The following is a 17,943-nucleotide window of genomic DNA, read 5'->3' as shown; positions in this document are numbered from 1 at the left end:
TGGAAGTGGGTGAGTAGGAGCAAATCATAATTTAACCATAGCAGCTGTTTCTTTGGGAATCATGAGGTCATGCGATCTGTTAGTAAAGGCAGTCTCAAGAGATTTCCCTGTCCCTGGGAGACATATCAGTGTCATGACATGAGACAAGATACTATCTGGGGACCTGGTTGTTACAGGCTGGTATAGCTTTAAGGGCATGTTCCCAATATTCCTTTCCCCAGTCTAACGTCAAAAAGTGTGTGTTCAGGGGGTTAGGGAGGCTGTTTGACCATCTGGTAAGCTCTTAGATTAGTATTAGATAACGTTCCTTGAGAAGTTTAGACCAGTTACATCCTTGGGAGAGCAATTTGTTCAAGAATATTTTTTATCTTGTGTTAATCCTTCCCTAGGTGCCACTGAAATACCTTGAGTGTGTTATGAACTGGTGCAGAATTAGTTTGTAGAAAAGGTGGCATTCGGGTCATTATTCATCAGTGGCAGAGAAGATGTGTGAAAGTAGAAAATCACTTAAAGAAGCAGGGTTTAGTGCTGTGATTGGATCCATTACAAATGCAAGAGAAGCCAAATGGTTTGAAAATCGGCAGGGGCCGGGGGGAGAAGCTCATAAGGGGGAAAGCTGTGGTGTTGCTAGGCAACCCGGAGACAGGGAGGATAGCTGTGATGCAGGATGATTATTATTGGTTGGAAGTGACATCATGCCTCCCTTCACCCCCGTGAGGCTCATCACTGCAGAACATGTGAAGGGTGTTGTGTAGAGTTAAGCCCCGGCAATCTTCCGCTGAAAAGAAATGAGGGGTTGCTACGAAAAGACGCCTAAACACACACGCTGAGGAGAGGGGACGCTCTGCAAACAAGGAGATGACTGTGTTTGCCGCGTCCTAAAAATAGCACCGGAATTCATAACCGAAAGAAGAAAGAAGTCCCTGGCCGGCATCTTTTTACATGAAGCCATGAAAGAAAAGACGCTGTCTGTCTCTCTGTCTCTTCTCCTGTCATTCTCAAACAGGAAGCTTGTCATATGTCAACGATTGTGACAGGCTACAATCAAGCCATGTTTTGTTGCAATTATTCCATGGGCATTTTCTGTATTAATGTAATTTTTGCAGTTGAGAGTGACAAGACAGTGACAAGATTGGGGCAGACAGAGGTGTGCGGGTGAGATCATTATTTGTGCCGCAGAGACAGATATCAAGGTTAAAAGCACACATTTGAGGTCGTTCCTGTGCGTGTTTGGCTGTGGCCTTAATACACACAATCAAACTGATGTTTCAGCCATCATCACTAGGGTAACACATCTTAATGATTCCAAATCAGAGGGAGTAATGTCAAGATAAGTTTTTTGTTTCATATCATTTTTTTACATAGGAAAATCTTAGCTGATGCTCTTTGATAGTGTGATGACCCTTATGCGCTATATCTGACATTTAAAAGATCTTTCTTTGTTGATTAAGAAAGTTATCCATAGGAAAATACCAGCAGGTAATTAAATAATTAAAACAATCATCAGGAAGCCCAAAACATATCGCTCCATTTTTCCGCTGTATTTCTAATCCAAATGAAATATTAATGGGTCAGAATCAGTATGTTGTTTTGATCAGAACAGCGCCTAGATGTAAGTTTCACTTCTGTGTGTCCACTGTATTTTTAGCATCCTAGACTGCATAATCTACACTCTGTATGTAAACTGAATACTCAAAGCATAACTTCCTGTCCAGACTGCTACCAGCTAAACATTTCTAAAATGTTCATTGCATTCAGCAGCCACACTCGGCCCGTTGTTTCTTGTTACGCTGGCCTACTTTAAAAGGAGACTGGTGATGTTAGTATTCTTGTCCCCATCCTGGGAGAGGAAGCCTGCTGAGAAGAGGGACGAGGGGGGAGGCCCAGGCTGGGGTGAGACTCTCTTCCCATGGGCCAGCACATGACCAAATGAAGGAATGGTATTTCCTTTGGCACCTTAATGGGAAAGGCTGAGCTGCAGCCGAATGTTCAGTAGGTGTCAATGGGATAGAGCAGGAATCTGGATGAAGTGGACTGGACACATATTTGCATGTAAACCAGTCAACACAAGTGCGAAACCCTGAACATGAAGGAGTGCTGCTGTGTGGTGTCATGATAAAGGAATTTAACGTTAGCCAGGAGGTCAGCTGACTGCGGTCTTCAGAGGGCTTGCTTCTCACTCAGGCCAAAGCTAATTGCGTGTTGAGGAAGCGAAGAATTTTAGAAATGTCCAAGTTTATCACCAGTACGGTGCCCTTAAAGCAGTCCATACAGCGTGAATACCAAGTGTAAACAGGGCCATGTTTAGTCCTACCAGATTGCGGCTTCCGTTCTCAGAGTTTCCAGTGTAAGTGGTGATATTTATAGTGTCATTACCACAACGTAAAAATGCTACTTTACCAAAATACCAAACATTATCCAGTGTACTGAGGGCTGCCAAAGATTACACTGACTCTGCCGTCCAAAGACTAGGGTTCCTTCAGCCATGTTTTGGTCTTTCAAATGGGACAGGCCCTGTCATTCTGGTACATTGTGTTTGATCCACAGATATTCACAGGATCCAGTTTCTAAATTTGGACATAGCTAATTCCTTTAAGGCTGGTCATCAATCCAGCTCCCCTCCTACATGTACTGAACACTGAGTGAAGAGTTTGTATTGTAGTAGGATTAGGTGTTGTCTTTTGTCATATCATGTTAGTCCTCTTTGTGTTCACAGGGTAAAATCTGCTCTCTTAATCCTGAATCTTGAATCGCACAGAACAGAAGACTGCTACTGTGCTGCTTTCTGTGCCTACAAGCAGTCAGTCATGTTGTTTGGCTTCAGCCAATCGGTGGCTCTGTGGCAAGTGGTTCCTGCCAATGGTTTATTTCCGTGTTAACTCATACATCCGAAGATGTAGTCGGCAACTCTTAATAACAAAGCAAATGCCAGTATCTTAGAAGAAGCCGCGTGGTTACGATACGTATCAGGGTTCACTATCATGTCATGTGGCGCAGCTGATACATTTCAAGCTCAAGAGAGCAAACAGAGAAGCAGGGGAATCAACAATGTAATCCCATTAAAAAAAACAGACAAGTTGCACAACTCCTCTGTCATGTGCTGTTTACTGGCTCAAGTGCTGTGCAGGGAGTAAAACACGAGGAAGGAGTTGTGCAACCTGTTTGCCTGTTCGGTAAATCTGTCACAGGTCACAACATCAAAAGAAAATTTACATTGACACGGATAATATATCGCTATGTTGCCTTGGGAACCAGTTGGGGCAGAAATGTTGGAACACAGTGAATGAATTATTACACTCACCAGTGTTTAAAAATTTGTTTTAAAATTTAGATTAGCAGATAAACCTGAACTGAGCCTCGCACATCTTTCCCCTGATAATGGTTGTCTTTTGTGTGTGTGTCTGAAACAGATTACCAGAGGCTGATGACAGTGGCAGAGAGCATCACAGCCTTAATGTTCCCCTTCCAGTGGCAGCATGTGTATGTTCCCATTCTCCCCGCCTCCCTCCTCCACTTCCTGGACGCTCCCGTGCCGTATCTCATGGGCCTCCACTCCAATGGACAGGATGACCGCACCAAGCTAGAGCTGCCACAGGAGGTGCAAACACACAGTCTTCTCTTCCTAAACTGAGTTTAAAATGTCTTCATGTATTCTATTGGTATATAATTAAATAGCTGCTTTGATGTTGATTGTCAGGGTAAAATTGCAGCTACATTTATTGTGTGAACTGCAGAGAGAGTAGAAGTAGAACTGGCCGACGGCTAAAGACAGGTCGCCGCAGAATATAAATTAAACTTCATGTCTGTACACAAACTTTCTTTTGACTCTTCGTGTGGTTAAAAAATATCAAACATGTGTCATTTAATTTTCTTGGACACACGCTTTTTACGTCTGTTGTTTCTGTCACAGTCAGGGCAAGATTGTTTACTGTTGTCATCTTTCTTAGGAATGACTTTTATTGTTTTATCTGACCCAAGTCATGGAGGACAGTTTTCCTTCTTGTTCCTCTTCTGGCTGCATTATTAAGCTGCTGACGCATCTAGTTACTTCAGATATTTTGAGGTTAATGCCCTCTGTGCATTGTGCAGTCTGCTATTGCTCTGGGAATAATGTGCAAGCTTAATGTCTCAGTCATCGGTCATCTTATCAGGAGCCAATGTTTTTTCTTCCCGTCTTTTGCACAGACGAGGGGAAAGCGTGATATCAGGGCGGCACTATAGCTCACCTGCTTGATGGGATGCCCCATAAACTGCGGCTATGGTCCTCAATGACAATGACACAGTGCATGACCAATTCAAGCCCGTGGCTTTTGCTGCTTGACGTCCCAACTGTCTCTTAATTATCACTTCCCATCTCTCTATACAAATAAATGGTCCGATAAAAGCAGCCAAAAAATAATTAGCAAAGAAATGTCATGTGATGTCGAAGAGATATAGTTTTTTTGGATTTGTAATGATGCTAATGTCAGGAGTTCTTGAGAATATCAATAATTTTTTGTGCATTTGTATTGCTGTGTTGACCTTACCTGTCTCTGTCCCTTGTCTTCATCCAGGCTAACTTGTGTTTTGTGGACATTGATAATCACTTCATTGAACTGCCGGAGGAGCTGCCCCAGTTTCCCAACAAGCTCGAGTTCATTCAGGAGATCTCAGAGGTGCTCATGTCTTTCGGTGTGTCTCCAGAGGGAAACATTCACTCCAGCGACAGCCAGCCCAAGTACCGGGGCTTCAGGTCTGTTGACATGGTCTCCGACAAACGTAACGGCAACCTGGCCTCGCCCCTCAACTCCTACCTGTTGAGAGAGAATGAAACGATCGCCAGACTGCAGGCTCTGGTGAAGAGGACGGGTGTCAGCCTGGACAAGGTGAGAAATAATGTAATCACATTAATTAAAAATGCTCAAATATTGTTGGATCACATACTGGGGCTTAAATTTAAACATCAGGTTGAATAATTAAATCTTACACGGGTGTGCAGTTTTATTCCAGATGTATGTATTCCATTGCAAGATGAATTTGTTATCACCTGGATTTTCATGTACTCTCACAGTAATTCAAAGTGTTGAACTGCAAAGTTGTGAACAGAAGTGGGACAGTAATCGATCGTCATGAATTGACATAACGCTACTGATATTATAATTTGTTTTATGCTCAGTTGTCACCATTATTGTAGTAGGGGACACTGAACTAAAGGGGGCGCCCCTCTTACACCACAGACTGAACTCCCATGCCTCAACATTGCAGAAAAGGAGGAACCAGATGTAGTTTGTATTTTTCACATTAAAATGTAAAACTGTATTATTTAGTGTTCATCCTTCATCATTAGGTACACTAGTAAAAACTAATTCTCTACAGGTTATGGTATTTAGCATTAGTATAAAATAACTGAGAGAGCTGTTGATTCACCTGCGTTTTCATTTCGGAGCCTGTGGTTTGTGTAGGACTACTGAATGGTACTGTGTTGTACTGAGACATGTTTCTATTATTTTGGCATCCCCGTTTCATCAAAACGATGACCTGTATACTGTAATTCAACATAAACTGAACATTACAACAGTAATTAAGGGGGTATTTACTGCAGGACTGTTATATTAGAAATCATTTGTTATCACTTGTGTACCTAATGAACTGGCAAGTACATCTCAGCCACACTAGTGTGATGTCTCGAAGATGTTTTGTTCTCCATCCAAGAGGCTTCATCAAATTAAAACATTGACTCCAGTTTCCTTGGAGGCTCTGCTGACCAATATATCACAGCGGGATGATAGAAACCCTTAATAGACATTGACATCAACAGATGTTGTTGACATCCATCTCATTTCCATTTGGCTTGATTAAATGTTGCGATGAAATACTCGCTCCAGACTGATAGATGGACAAACTAATTGGTACTCAGAGAAAGTTGCTATACATCCAGTCTAATCAGCTTATTCTCCAGCATTAGCTGGCCATTAATGGATTAGTGTGTGTAATCTGTGTGTAGTTTTCCAGTGACAAGGTCAGACCTTGCTGATAATTATTCTATCCTCACTGTTGAGTTTCTGTTAAAGTGACAAGCCAGTGATTTGGGTCATAACTCACAAAGCATGCCCTTGACTTTCTTTTCCATAGCCTCTCTGTTTCATCAGCAGCTCGAGATAAAAGTCAGATAAGATGACATGAAAAATATACGTTTTCCTGCTTCTCCCTTCCTGCATCCTTTTCCCTTCCCTTGTATTTGGTACTCCATCAAAATCAGCAATTACAAAGTGTCTTAAAAATGTTTGTACACATCAGCTGGAGGTGAGAGAAGATGCCAGCAGCAACAAGGACACACGGGTTCAGTGTGACGAGGAGGAGCTTAAGATGCACCAGCTCAACATCCAGGTGCGCGAGGTGTTTGCCAACCGCTTCACCCAGATGTTCGCAGACTATGAGGTGTTTGTCATCCAGCCAAGCCACGACAAAGAGTCCTGGTTCACCAATCGAGACCAGATGCAGAACTTCGACAAGGTAACGTTTTGCAGATTAAGTTTAGTGAAAGCTGTTATTTTCTAATAATGTTTGAATTTCATGCTTTAAATTTCTGTGTGTGTACAGGCCTCCTTCCTGTCTGACCAACCAGAACCCTACCTGCCCTTCTTGTCACGTTTCTTGGAGACCCAGATGTTTGCCTCCTTCATCGACTGTAAGATCCTCTGTCACGATGACGAGGAGAAGGAGCACACATTGAGGGTGTTTGACTCCCGCGTGGATAAGATTCGCATGCTGAATGTCCGCACACCCACTCTGCGTACCTCTATGTACCAGAAATGCACCAACATCGAAGAAGCAGGTAAGGACAAAAACCAATGCTGAAAATCCTTGAAAGCCTTGTGGATTTCAAAAAGATAATAAAAGGCTTTGGGGTCTTTTGAACATGATTGCATTGCTTGGGATAACCACCTCTCATCCTGAGGTAAAACTCTGTGATTAGACTTTACTTTGAAAGTTAATAGCATCACCATAGCATCCTGATTTGAGGCAGTAAAAACTAGATCTCTGTAATGTTAAGTATGACCCTGTGAAAAGCCAAAACATTTCAATTTAAAGTTTTGAGGAATGGAATTAACTCCTGTAAAACTCATTTACTTTGAAGCCCAAAGTGAGTGTTGTCGTGAGGTGATTTAATCGTGTGGACTTCTGACAGAGTTTTAGGTTCGCTCTGTTAAGTTTTCTACCTGGTGACTGCTGTCTTGTTTGCAGAGGACCTGTTTAAGAAGCGATATGAAAATGCCCAATTTGTCGCTCCCGGACCTCATGTCATAAGGCTGGAGAACAACAAGACAGACCTTCGTAATATTTGTTCTCATTACCTCAAACATCCCTGGGTGGCAGCTCCTTGTGTGTGCAATGCATTATTTTAGGTACACTCACAGAGGATTGATTACTTCGGCCAATATAACGTACCATGTATAATTATTTTATGCGGAAAACCTTCTAGGTTGGTGTCATTTTCACATATTACTATAAATCTAAGATTCTTCTGTGAGATCCTCTGTGCATTGCATACACAAGTTTTACAATTCTTGGTGGACCTGATCTGTTTTACAACTAGATCCGGAATCATTTATGGAGCATGTAGGTGAATGAATGATGATTAATTCTTTTAACTATCTGTGAATAGCAGCTTCAGCCAGTATTTTTCCAGCATTTTCCTGCTTAATTTTTAAACCTTCCGCACATCTCGCCATATCTGTGTTTGCATCACTCCGTGGACTGTATGAAGTACTCAATATTGAGGTTTTTTTTTTATTTCTCTCACCACGTTGGCACTTTTGTTGACATAGCCCCGCATGTGGGCGTGTTGTTAACCAGAAAATCTCTGTCTGAAGCTGCATTCATAGGGACTCTGGGGCTGATTCCTTTGAGGGAAAAGAACATCGGTTCTGGCGCGCTTTCTTTGTCAATTCTTTTGGTTTTGTGGGTGTTTGGGAGGAAGTGGGTTCTCTCTTTTTCTTTTTAACTTTCTTTCATCTGTCACTTGTCACTCAGTTTAAATGAAAAGTTCTTAGTCATAGTTATCCTGACTTCTTGACATGATTTTGCCGATTTATTAATTTTTTTACATAAATGATGAAAATGTTATTTAAAAAAAAAAATCCCAGTTTCTGACTGTCAAGTCAGGATATGACCATATTTTATACATCATTTATGTAAATGGCACAGATTTTCCTTTGTATGATGATTATGGGATACTTTCACATGAGAACAAGATATTCACCTGGTAAAACATGCAGAATTTCTTCCCTGATAACCATACATTACAATTCTTTCTTCACCTGTCCCGAATGATTAGATACACGCTTTTATAATTTGTCAATATATGCAATCTCATAAATTGTAATTGTTACTATTAAGATTTTGTCCCAACCCAAAGCATGTTGTTGTGCCAATGACATTTATCGCACATGTCTTAACAATCAAAGCACTGCAATAAACGAAAACGAACAAAACGAAAATTATGAACAACTCCTGTAATCTCACTGCTGACTTGTGCACATCTCCACAGAGAAAGCCATCGAAATGAGAGTTGTAAAGATCGACCACACTGCCTTGCACCCCCACCTGCTGGACATGAAGATCGGACAGGGCCGCTACGAGCAGGGTTTCTTTCCACGACTGCAGTCCGATGTGCTCTCCAGTGGGCCCACCAGCAACAAGTGAGTATTCCAGATCATTATCATTCACTATTTACATATACACCGATCAGCCACAACATTAAAACCACTAATAGGAGAAGGGAGAAGTAAATAACATTGACCATCTTGTGACAATACAATGTTCTGCTGGGAAACTTTTGGATCTGGCATTCATGTGGACTTAGACATGTACCACCCATCTAGACCAGACCAGGCACCCCCACCCCATAGCAATGACACTCCTCGATGGCAGCAGCCATCTCCAGCAGGATGCAGCCTGACACAGGCACAGACAAAAAAACAGTTTAGGAACAACTCAAAAAACATGAAGAACAGCACAAGGTGTTGACCTGGCCTCCAAATTCACTAGAACCCAAACTGATCAAGTATCTGTGGGATGATCCACAGAGGCCCCTCCCCTCAACCCATAGGACCCAAAAGCCCCCACTAACAACATTGTGTTACCAGACACCACAGGACACCCTCAGAAGGCCCATGTCTATTCTCTGATGAGTCACAACTGTTTTGGAGGCATAAGGGAGACCTACACAATATTAGGTCATAATGTTGTGGCTGATTGATGTATATTTATAGTAAATCTTTGTTGCCTGGATTGAATCTCTGCTTGACGACTGACAACGACATTTCTCTGTGAAGGTGATCAAAGATGTGTTGTTTTATGTCACAGATGGGCTAAAAGGAGTGCCCCAGCCCAGTGGAGGAGAAGGGATCGACAGAAGCAGCATGCTGAGCACCTTTATTTGGACAATGACCAGAGAGAGGTGAGAGGTCCCTGCGGTGTTTTCTTTTCTCAGCTCATTCATACAGACTGACTGCCTGTGCTTTGTTGTCTTGGTTCATTTTGCATGACCTGTTCTCTGTTTGCTTTATTTTGACTTGGCTCTCACCATCTTGTCTGTTCTCTCACCCTTACTCACACATCTGGTCGCTGTCTTTTTTTCCCTCTGTGTCTCTGCCTCTCTTGCACTCACGCTTGCACACTCTCAGCATGTAGAGTGTTTGTTTCCGGAGCTGCAGCTCCTGCTGTTTCTTGACTACTACTGGCTCTCGCAGTCCTTCAAGCCCTGTCTAAAGTCGGTGACTGTGGACGTGGTATGTGCTGGTAGTCACACAGGACCGCATGACCTGTCCACACATGTGGTCTTTACCTCCCTCTGCCTCTTTATCCTCCAGCAGCTGTTGCTTTCTATGCCATGTCATGTTTGGGATTAGGTGAGGTGGAACTAATAAACATGAAGTGATTTGAGTTCAGTTTATTTTATCTATTTTCTTCAAAACTGTTTTTTTTTTTTTAAATATTGTAACATATTTAAGTTTGATTGGATGGAGACTGTTATTAATCATTTTAGTTGTGTTGTGTCTGATTTTACTGTCATACATTGACCAACGGTTTTGTTTTTTTTATTTCAGTTGCTTTAACACAAATTGAGACTACTAAAATTATGTCAAAGAACATCCATTACACTCTGATAGTTATTCTAGTATTTCCCTATCAATGCTCTAGAGTGAGCTCAACTTTGTGATTAGACAAGTGTAGTATTTAATACATTTAATGACCCCCTCTCTAGTGACATGATGATTTCTCTGACTGACTGATTTTTCTCTGTCTTCTATCAGAAGTACATCCAGGAAGCAAGAAACTTGGGCACCACCATCAGGCAGCCCAAACTCTCCAACCTGTCGCCTTCTGTCATCGCTCAGACTAACTGGAAATTTGTTGAAGGATTGCTGAAGGAGTGCAGGAACAAGGTATGTGTATGACCGTCCTCTGGGTCATTAGTGTGTTTTTTTGATTGATTTGACTAATGATAATCTGCACACGTATAAAGTTTTTAGCATGGACGTTGTTTTGTGTAAAGAGTGACTACTGCAATGCAATAAAGTTAACAGATAGAATAAATGGTATTAGTAAGTTACTGCAAACTTTGTTACGCCCACGTGTAGTTTTAAAATATCAGGTTTATTCATTTATTTTTATGCATGAACATTTCTACTGTCTTGGCAAAGAACAATATCTTTAAAACCAATTTGACAAGCTACTTCCTGGTGTATGCTTACATTTGATTCTTGTGGTAATTACTGACAATAATTAGATTGTAATATGATCACACAGAGTGGCTGTGATTGGTTCATTGAAATAACAACAACCAAAGTAACAGAACCAACAGACACTGTGTATTCCTACAGTAGTCTTCTTCTTGTGAATCACTGTTCCTGCTGCACAAAAATGATTATCAAAACACAGCTAGGCTGTCCACAACCAGAGCACAAAATAGAATTATTAGTTTATTTGTGCATTTTTTTTGTTATAGTTTGTGTGTCTGTTGTGTTTCTTTGCAGACAAAGCGTATGCTTGTAGAGAAGATGGGTCGGGAGGCTGTGGAGTTGGGCCACGGAGAGGTCAGCATCACTGGTGTGGAGGAGAACACTCTGATTGCGAGTCTCTGTGACCTCCTGGAGAGGATCTGGAGCCACGGCCTGCAGGTTAAACAGGTCAGGAAAAAACAACTGATTACTGGCACAATGCATCCGACTGATCCCCAACTCCTGCTTGGTTTATAGTTCTCTCAGGACAAATGATAGCTAAAGAGTGTGTTTTGTCTTTCAGGGTAAATCTGCCCTGTGGTCCCACCTGTTGCACTACCAGGACAGCAAAGAGAAGACTCCACCTGGTCTAGGACCTCCAGGTAAATGCTGAAATCAGTTCACCTGATGAACAAAATCTATTATCAAACTGCTTTTGCCTCATTTAAACTTGGTTTATTTTCTACCAGGTTTCATTCATAACACTGAGAGACGTAAATCTGATGGTGGTGGCTCTGCCATGCCCCCTCTAAAAGTCTCCCTGATCCAGGACATGAGGTGAGGAAGACTGCAGTATTGAGTGAGAGAATACAAGCAGAATACAATCTATTTACATCAACCAGTGTACCAAAGACACTTTTACATCTAGTGTTTATCAGCTGCTGGCATATCAGCTATGTTGGAATAATACTGCCCCCCTGTGGTTGACTATTAAACAAAACCTACTTCGAGCATTATCAGTCTGTAGATCCTCCGGGTTCTTCAAAGGATTTACACTGGGTATGACTATGAGTAATAAATAAAGTTACCCCAATCAAGTCTCGCATAAAACCGACTGATTTTAATATAGGTTACATTATTAGATCAGCATCTCCATAGATATAGAGAAAACAATTTAATAGTGAAATTATGTCTTAGACAAAAGTAAAATTATGAGTTTTGTTCCAGTTTTGGTTTTGTGACTAAAACATTTGGGTGTCAGTTTTTCATAGATTCAATAAAATAAATATGCTGGTTCACTGTTAATTAGCTGTATTTAATTATTGTTTCCAGTAAAATAAGAGGCTCTTGCAGAATATATCTTCAGAAACTATTGTAGGCCTGACAATAAAAGTTTTCAAGAGTGACAATCCAGATTTAAAGTCTGAGATTTTTGGAAATGCCGTTCCATAGCGGCACTGTTGTTACAGAAAAAGTGCCTTCAAGCCTGAGCATCATGCCGGAGCCTTAGGTCAACCTGATGCCCCGGTATTCCCCAAATATTATACTCTGGTGTATTTTTATTCATTAAGACTATCAGTGACAACTTTTGTCGGAGCAGGAGAACGCTACCTACTATTTGCTACCCGTCCGAATGCAGGAGTCTGGGCTTGTGTTGTGTGAAGAAGACGCAGCATGAGTCTGTGTAACTGCGTGTTACTTCCAGCCTAATAAACAGACCCCCCGCCAGTCTGACTGGGAGAAGAAGAGGAGGTCAACCCAGGCCGCAAACACACAGCTCCACTCTGTACCGAGAGACTGACAGACAGACCCTCCTCCACACTCATGACAAATGTCTGATGGCACACTCGTAAACACACCCTATCACGCAACCGCCGGCCTCCAATAATTTATTTTAATAACTGATAATATAGTCTTAACTAGCAGTTAGTGTGATAACAGAATTCCTCGCATTTTAAAGCTCGTTAGATGTGATGGCAATGACTCTGCCGGGTCCAGTAATAGTAGATGTTTTCCAGTGTTGCCATGGAGATAACGAGCAGAGAAAACTGGGTTACTTGGTGTAAGTGAGGGTGGAGACAGGGAGCGGGGACGGAGGGGGGAGGAGGAGATGTGGAGCGCGTATGGCACAGGTGGAGTGGAAGGGAATGTGTCTGGACATGAAAGACATGATAGTGGCTCGGGGCGATGACATGGGACCGACTGGCACACTCAAGAGAGTCGGCCATGGTGAGGAGGACACCGCACAGAGGCAAACCGAGACAAATAACAAATACACTGAACAAATACACTTGTGCAGCTCTCAGGCTGTGTAAGCACTTGTCTTCAAGTTTGTCGGTTGATTCTCTGAAAACCTGTGTTCAATAAATGTGAATTAATTGCTGGTATTAATTTAGGTGCTCGTATAATGAAGGTGTACACTGATCAACCAAAACATTATGACTATGTGTAATCCCCTTTTTTTTTGAGTCCAGTTCTGATGCTCACGTTTTCTGCAGTAGACAGGGATCACCAAGAATACCCTGACTGGTCTCTGCTGTGCTAACCCCTTACAAACTGTGATGCGCTGTGTTCTGACACTATTCTATTAGAACCAGCATCAGCATGAACCTTTTCATCAGTTTGAGCTACAGTAGGTTGTCTGTTGGGTTGGATCACGCAGGGCAGCCTTTGCCGCTCAAGTGCATCTCTTGCCGGTTCAGTGCTTTTACTTCCTTGGACCGCTTCTGATCACTGCTCGCTCTGACCACTGCAGGACAAGACAAGAGCAGCGGTTTTACTGGAGACGCTCTGACCCAGTCCTCTAGCCATCAAAATTTGGCCCTTGTCAAAATTGCTCAAATCCTTACACATGTGTCCTGCTTACCTGACCGGTGGTAATATATGTTATTTACTTCATCTCTCGGCAGTCATTATGTTATGGCTGATCATTGGTTATGCCCATTCCGTGATGATAAGGAAACGCAACTGTTCAGATTTTTCCATGTGTCATTACTAGTTCCTCTCACCCCTACTGATCCCTGAACCTGTCATTTTATTTGCAGGCACATTCAGAACATTAGTGAGATCAAGACAGACGTGGGCAAGGCCAGAGCCTGGGTTCGCCTCTCTATGGAGAAGAAGCTGCTTTCCAGACACCTGAAGCAGCTGCTTTCTGACCACGAGCTTACAAAGTAAGCAAAACAGCACTCTCTGTACGCTTCTGTTACACTTTTAGTAGAGAACAACTGAAGACCACCGAGCATCCTTTCCTACCTCTCGTTTGTTCCCATGTTGACCTGATTTCTTTCTTTCTTTCTTGTGGAGGAATCTCCATCTCATATAAAAACAAGATGACCTTGCCATTTATAATACATTAACTCTTTCAAAATTGCAGAGCATCATACTGTAGTCGACTGCTGCATAAATTATTCACAGCCTTCTTCATAATTGATATCTGAGTGGTGAATTGGGTCAGGGGCAGAGGGGGTTCTGTTTGCTTTCATAACCTTACAGTGTCATTTGTTCTTCCTAATGCTAAACATTTTGTCATTCATTTGCCTTTACTGCTTTTGAGTAAAATAAATATCAGAAATCATTTATTTTTGTGGCTCCAAATATTAATATTTACTTTTCTCAAACAATCCTGTCAGAAAACTGTACAAGCGCTACGCCTTCCTGCGCTGTGATGATGAGAAGGAGCAGTTTCTTTACCACCTCCTGTCCTTTAATGCTGTGGATTACTTCTGTTTCACCAACGTCTTCACAACCATCAGTGAGTGCTGTTTTGATGCCAAAGCCATAAACTATCATTTTTTTTCAGTGGTTGATCAGAGTTCACTGTGTAACATTTGTTTTCTCTCTGTCTCTCAGTGATCCCCTACCATGTGGTGGTTGTTCCGAGCAAGAAGCTGGGTGGCTCCATGTTTACAGCCAACCCCTGGGTTTGTGTTTCTGGTGAACTGGCGGAGACCGGAGTACTGCAGGTCCCCAGAAATACACTGGAGATCACTTTTGAGGTTTGTATTGATCCTTAGATAAAGGACAATTCCACTGTTTTGTTACTTTAGTCAGCGTTTCTGATGATATATGAGCACTCACCCAATAAAGTGCTGCGACCACAGAATATGACTATATTGCTACAGTGTGGCATAACGCTGCGATTCACTTTTCAGCACCTTTTTGAATCATCTATGTCACCTGTGTCAGACAAACAGGCTTGTATATTAATCAGCACAACTGTCTTCACCTTTAGTATATATATCTTTGTGTGGGCTCAGATATCCATTATCTGTTATCCGGATATCCTCTGGCTTATCATCCGGATATCGTCTGTTTTCCCAGAGGCTGAGTCACAAGACTATGACTCCCCATATCGACAATTTATACAAATGATGACCAGAAGTCATAAACTGAGAATCTTCTTTAATATGACCTAATGTCTTTTGTTTTGAATGTAACCTTTGGTTTGACATTTTATTTACTCAGTGCCAAAACCTGGGCAAACTCACCACAGTGCAGATGGGTCACGATAACACAGGACTCTACGCAAAGTGGCTTGTGGAGTGTGTTGTAGTCCGCAACGAGATCACGGGGCACACGTACAAGTAAGAAAACCTCATGAAGAAACTGTTCCTAATATTTATTTGACCAGGTGGTTGTCAAAAGATGACCTTAATGTTTTTGTCGGACAGGTTTCCGTGTGGCCGGTGGTTGGGGAAAGGCGTGGATGACGGCAGTCTGGAGAGGATCCTGGTTGGAGAGCTGATGACACCCAGCACAGAGAACGACGAAAGGATGTGCCGCACTCCCCCAATGCAGCAGTCTCCCGGGATGATGAGGAGATTTGTTACCATCTCACCAAACAGCAAACCAAGTACGTTAATTAAGCTGTTATTTTAAAAGCATGTTCAACACATTTTTGGACTCACTGATGTTTGAAGCTTTGTTTGGGATACCTGCTCCGGTTAAAAACAAAATATGAAATGCACAAATGGGAAAATACAATGACAAATAGATAAAACCTGCATGGAAATTTTCACCCTTTTTGTGTTGTCTCAACGCATCTTTGTCATCCAGAGCTAAATACAGGTCAGATCCAGGAGGGAGTCGGCGAGGCTATCAACGGGATTGTTAAGCACTTCCACAAACCGGAGAAGGAGGTGAGAGACGGCAGTCTAGACAGGCCTGAACATGTAGTTCTATTATTCATCACAAATGAAGAAAAGCATCTGTCTGCTCTGGTGGCCCTTGAACCCCTCAGTAACTGCAGGCTATGGGGTACAGTTCAAAAATAATAAAGAAGAATTAAGGCTGGTGTTTGGAAAGTGACTTTGTTATTGATCACTTTTCATGAGACGATGCATGTTATTTTACCTTTTCTATAGGGATTAATATACGACACTGATAGTTGTTAGATACTAAAGCACATGTTGTGATAACCGCAACTCAAAGGAGACCCCTATTAAAGATTATCGTAACTTAACTGTTCTTTATAGGCTTTAAGAATCATCCATTGTAGTTGAATTACAAAGGATTTTACAGGGGAAATCCCTGCACTTGTGCTCCACCTCTTTAAAGTACTGAAAGAACAATGAAGAGTATTCTCTTGTGTGTGTGTGTGTGTGTGTGTGTGTGTGTGTGTGTGTGTGTGTGTGTGTGTGTGTGTGTGTGTGTGTGGGTGTTACTATTTAGCCAAATCTAAAAACAGTTCCCTCTCTTCAGGATGATTTAAAGGTCATATTTAATTTTTTTCTTGAATTTAAATTTGACCTGTGAGAGGGCTGTTCTTACAGTGCAGACCTTGTCCAGCAAGACATTTGGAATTTTTAAAGGATATTTAGACCTGAAGCTGTTAAGATGAGTGAAGACAGGTGCTCCATTAAATCGCCATTTGTAAGAGAACAACAGCCTTTAGTTTATCATCTCTAACTATGTCCATGTTTTACTCTCCACAGAGAGGCAGTCTGACCCTTCTCCTCTGCGGGGAGTACGGCCTCGTCTGGGCTCTGGAGCAAGTTTTCCAGCATGGTTTCAAATCACCCCGACTCTTTAAGAACGTCTTCATCTGGGACTTCTTGGGTAAGAATTTCTGCTCAGTCAAACACCCCCTAGACATGAAGGGTGAACAGTGAAAACTTTGTATCTTTATGAACAACTACGGCTATGGTCAGCTTACATTAAAGCCAGTTACCCTGAATGAAGCCTTAAAAAAACATCAATACACCCATTAAGTCATTTTCCAGAAACACAATCCAGTTTATGATCAATTAATCCATACAGCTGGACTATGGAGAATTGTATTTTGATCCAAGAATGGTTTTGAAAAAATCCATTTAATTCTCTCTTCTCAAAAACAGTTTTAATCTTTACATAACATTAGTTAACAACTAAGCCATGCCTATTTCACCTGAGGAAGGTCAGGAAGTCAGATTAAAAGCTCCACAAATGATGATGACGTCATTTAATGTGCGACATTTAGTTTTTTCTTCTAATCAGTGCAAACATTTTACAATCACCTGTCATGGCTGGTTTGTCAGTCTAAAAGATGTTTGGTCAATTATTCTTTGGTTTTGTGACAAACTGATAACTGATTCCTCTTTTAATCACCTTTAACAGAAAAGGCCCAGGTGTACTTTGAAAGTGCAGAGCAGCGGGAGGTGACTCCAGATGAAAACTGGCAAACCAGAGTGCGCCACTTCTGCCGCTTCATGCGCGCCATCAACAGCACGTCCAGAAACATTGGCAAAGACGGGAAGTTCCAGATGCTCGTTTGTCTGGGCGCAAGGTAGGCAGGCTGCGCTCAGAATATAAGACTAGTCAAGGACGTTCAGTGATCAGAGTGTAGTTAAAGTTGTCGTAGCACTTGTGACATAAATCAGTCTTTCCTGTTGCACTCTCTTTAGATAAGACTCTGAGTCAATGAAACAGCTGTGGATGCACTGCCCAATGTTTTTGATCCCTCATGGTGGCCTTCAATGAGTCAAGTTAAAAGTATTTCTGTTTTGAAGAGTCTTTAGTTCCTCCCTGTTGAAGGGTGTAGGTGTCTCCAAACCTCTTCAATGGGGATGACATACAAATCTTATTTTATTTTTTACTATTTATTCTGTGTAAAACATTAGTACTGTAACTTTTAATTCATGAAACATTAGGTTGATAGACCAACAAATTACACACAATTTTGTAAAAAAAAAATGTTTATAGATCAAAGAATGCTAAAAAGTGACTTCTTCCAGCTTCTTATGTTCTTATGTGGAGC

At 41.8% G+C, this 17,943-nt stretch overlaps 1 protein-coding gene across 2 annotated transcripts in view; it reads left to right on the top strand.

Annotated features, from left to right (window-relative positions):
* Positions 1 to 17,943, top strand: part of dennd5a (DENN/MADD domain containing 5A) — a 32,757-nt gene that overhangs the window by 13,150 nt on the left and 1,664 nt on the right. Inside the window, exons 5-23 of one of the 2 annotated variants that reach the window (XM_084541554.1) lie at positions 3,411 to 3,598; positions 4,554 to 4,865; positions 6,277 to 6,492; positions 6,580 to 6,814; positions 7,225 to 7,314; positions 8,531 to 8,681; positions 9,349 to 9,442; positions 10,299 to 10,430; positions 11,022 to 11,174; positions 11,290 to 11,368; positions 11,456 to 11,543; positions 13,751 to 13,879; positions 14,339 to 14,460; positions 14,559 to 14,704; positions 15,174 to 15,292; positions 15,380 to 15,561; positions 15,765 to 15,847; positions 16,643 to 16,766; positions 17,304 to 17,472. In XM_084541554.1, the coding sequence (XP_084397680.1) occupies positions 3,411 to 3,598; positions 4,554 to 4,865; positions 6,277 to 6,492; positions 6,580 to 6,814; positions 7,225 to 7,314; positions 8,531 to 8,681; positions 9,349 to 9,442; positions 10,299 to 10,430; positions 11,022 to 11,174; positions 11,290 to 11,368; positions 11,456 to 11,543; positions 13,751 to 13,879; positions 14,339 to 14,460; positions 14,559 to 14,704; positions 15,174 to 15,292; positions 15,380 to 15,561; positions 15,765 to 15,847; positions 16,643 to 16,766; positions 17,304 to 17,472 (2,812 nt within the window). The remainder of the gene's footprint in view (positions 1 to 3,410; positions 3,599 to 4,553; positions 4,866 to 6,276; positions 6,493 to 6,579; positions 6,815 to 7,224; positions 7,315 to 8,530; positions 8,682 to 9,348; positions 9,443 to 10,298; positions 10,431 to 11,021; positions 11,175 to 11,289; positions 11,369 to 11,455; positions 11,544 to 13,750; positions 13,880 to 14,338; positions 14,461 to 14,558; positions 14,705 to 15,173; positions 15,293 to 15,379; positions 15,562 to 15,764; positions 15,848 to 16,642; positions 16,767 to 17,303; positions 17,473 to 17,943) is intronic. The other variant, XM_084541555.1, reaches the window with a different exon arrangement.

The sequence above is a fragment of the Chelon labrosus genome (assembly GCF_963514085.1).
Source record: "Chelon labrosus genome assembly, chromosome: 3".
Lineage (NCBI taxonomy): Eukaryota > Metazoa > Chordata > Actinopteri > Mugiliformes > Mugilidae > Chelon > Chelon labrosus.
The sequence above is the reverse complement of the archived record's forward strand: the minus strand, read 5'-3'. Positions and strand labels throughout refer to the sequence as shown.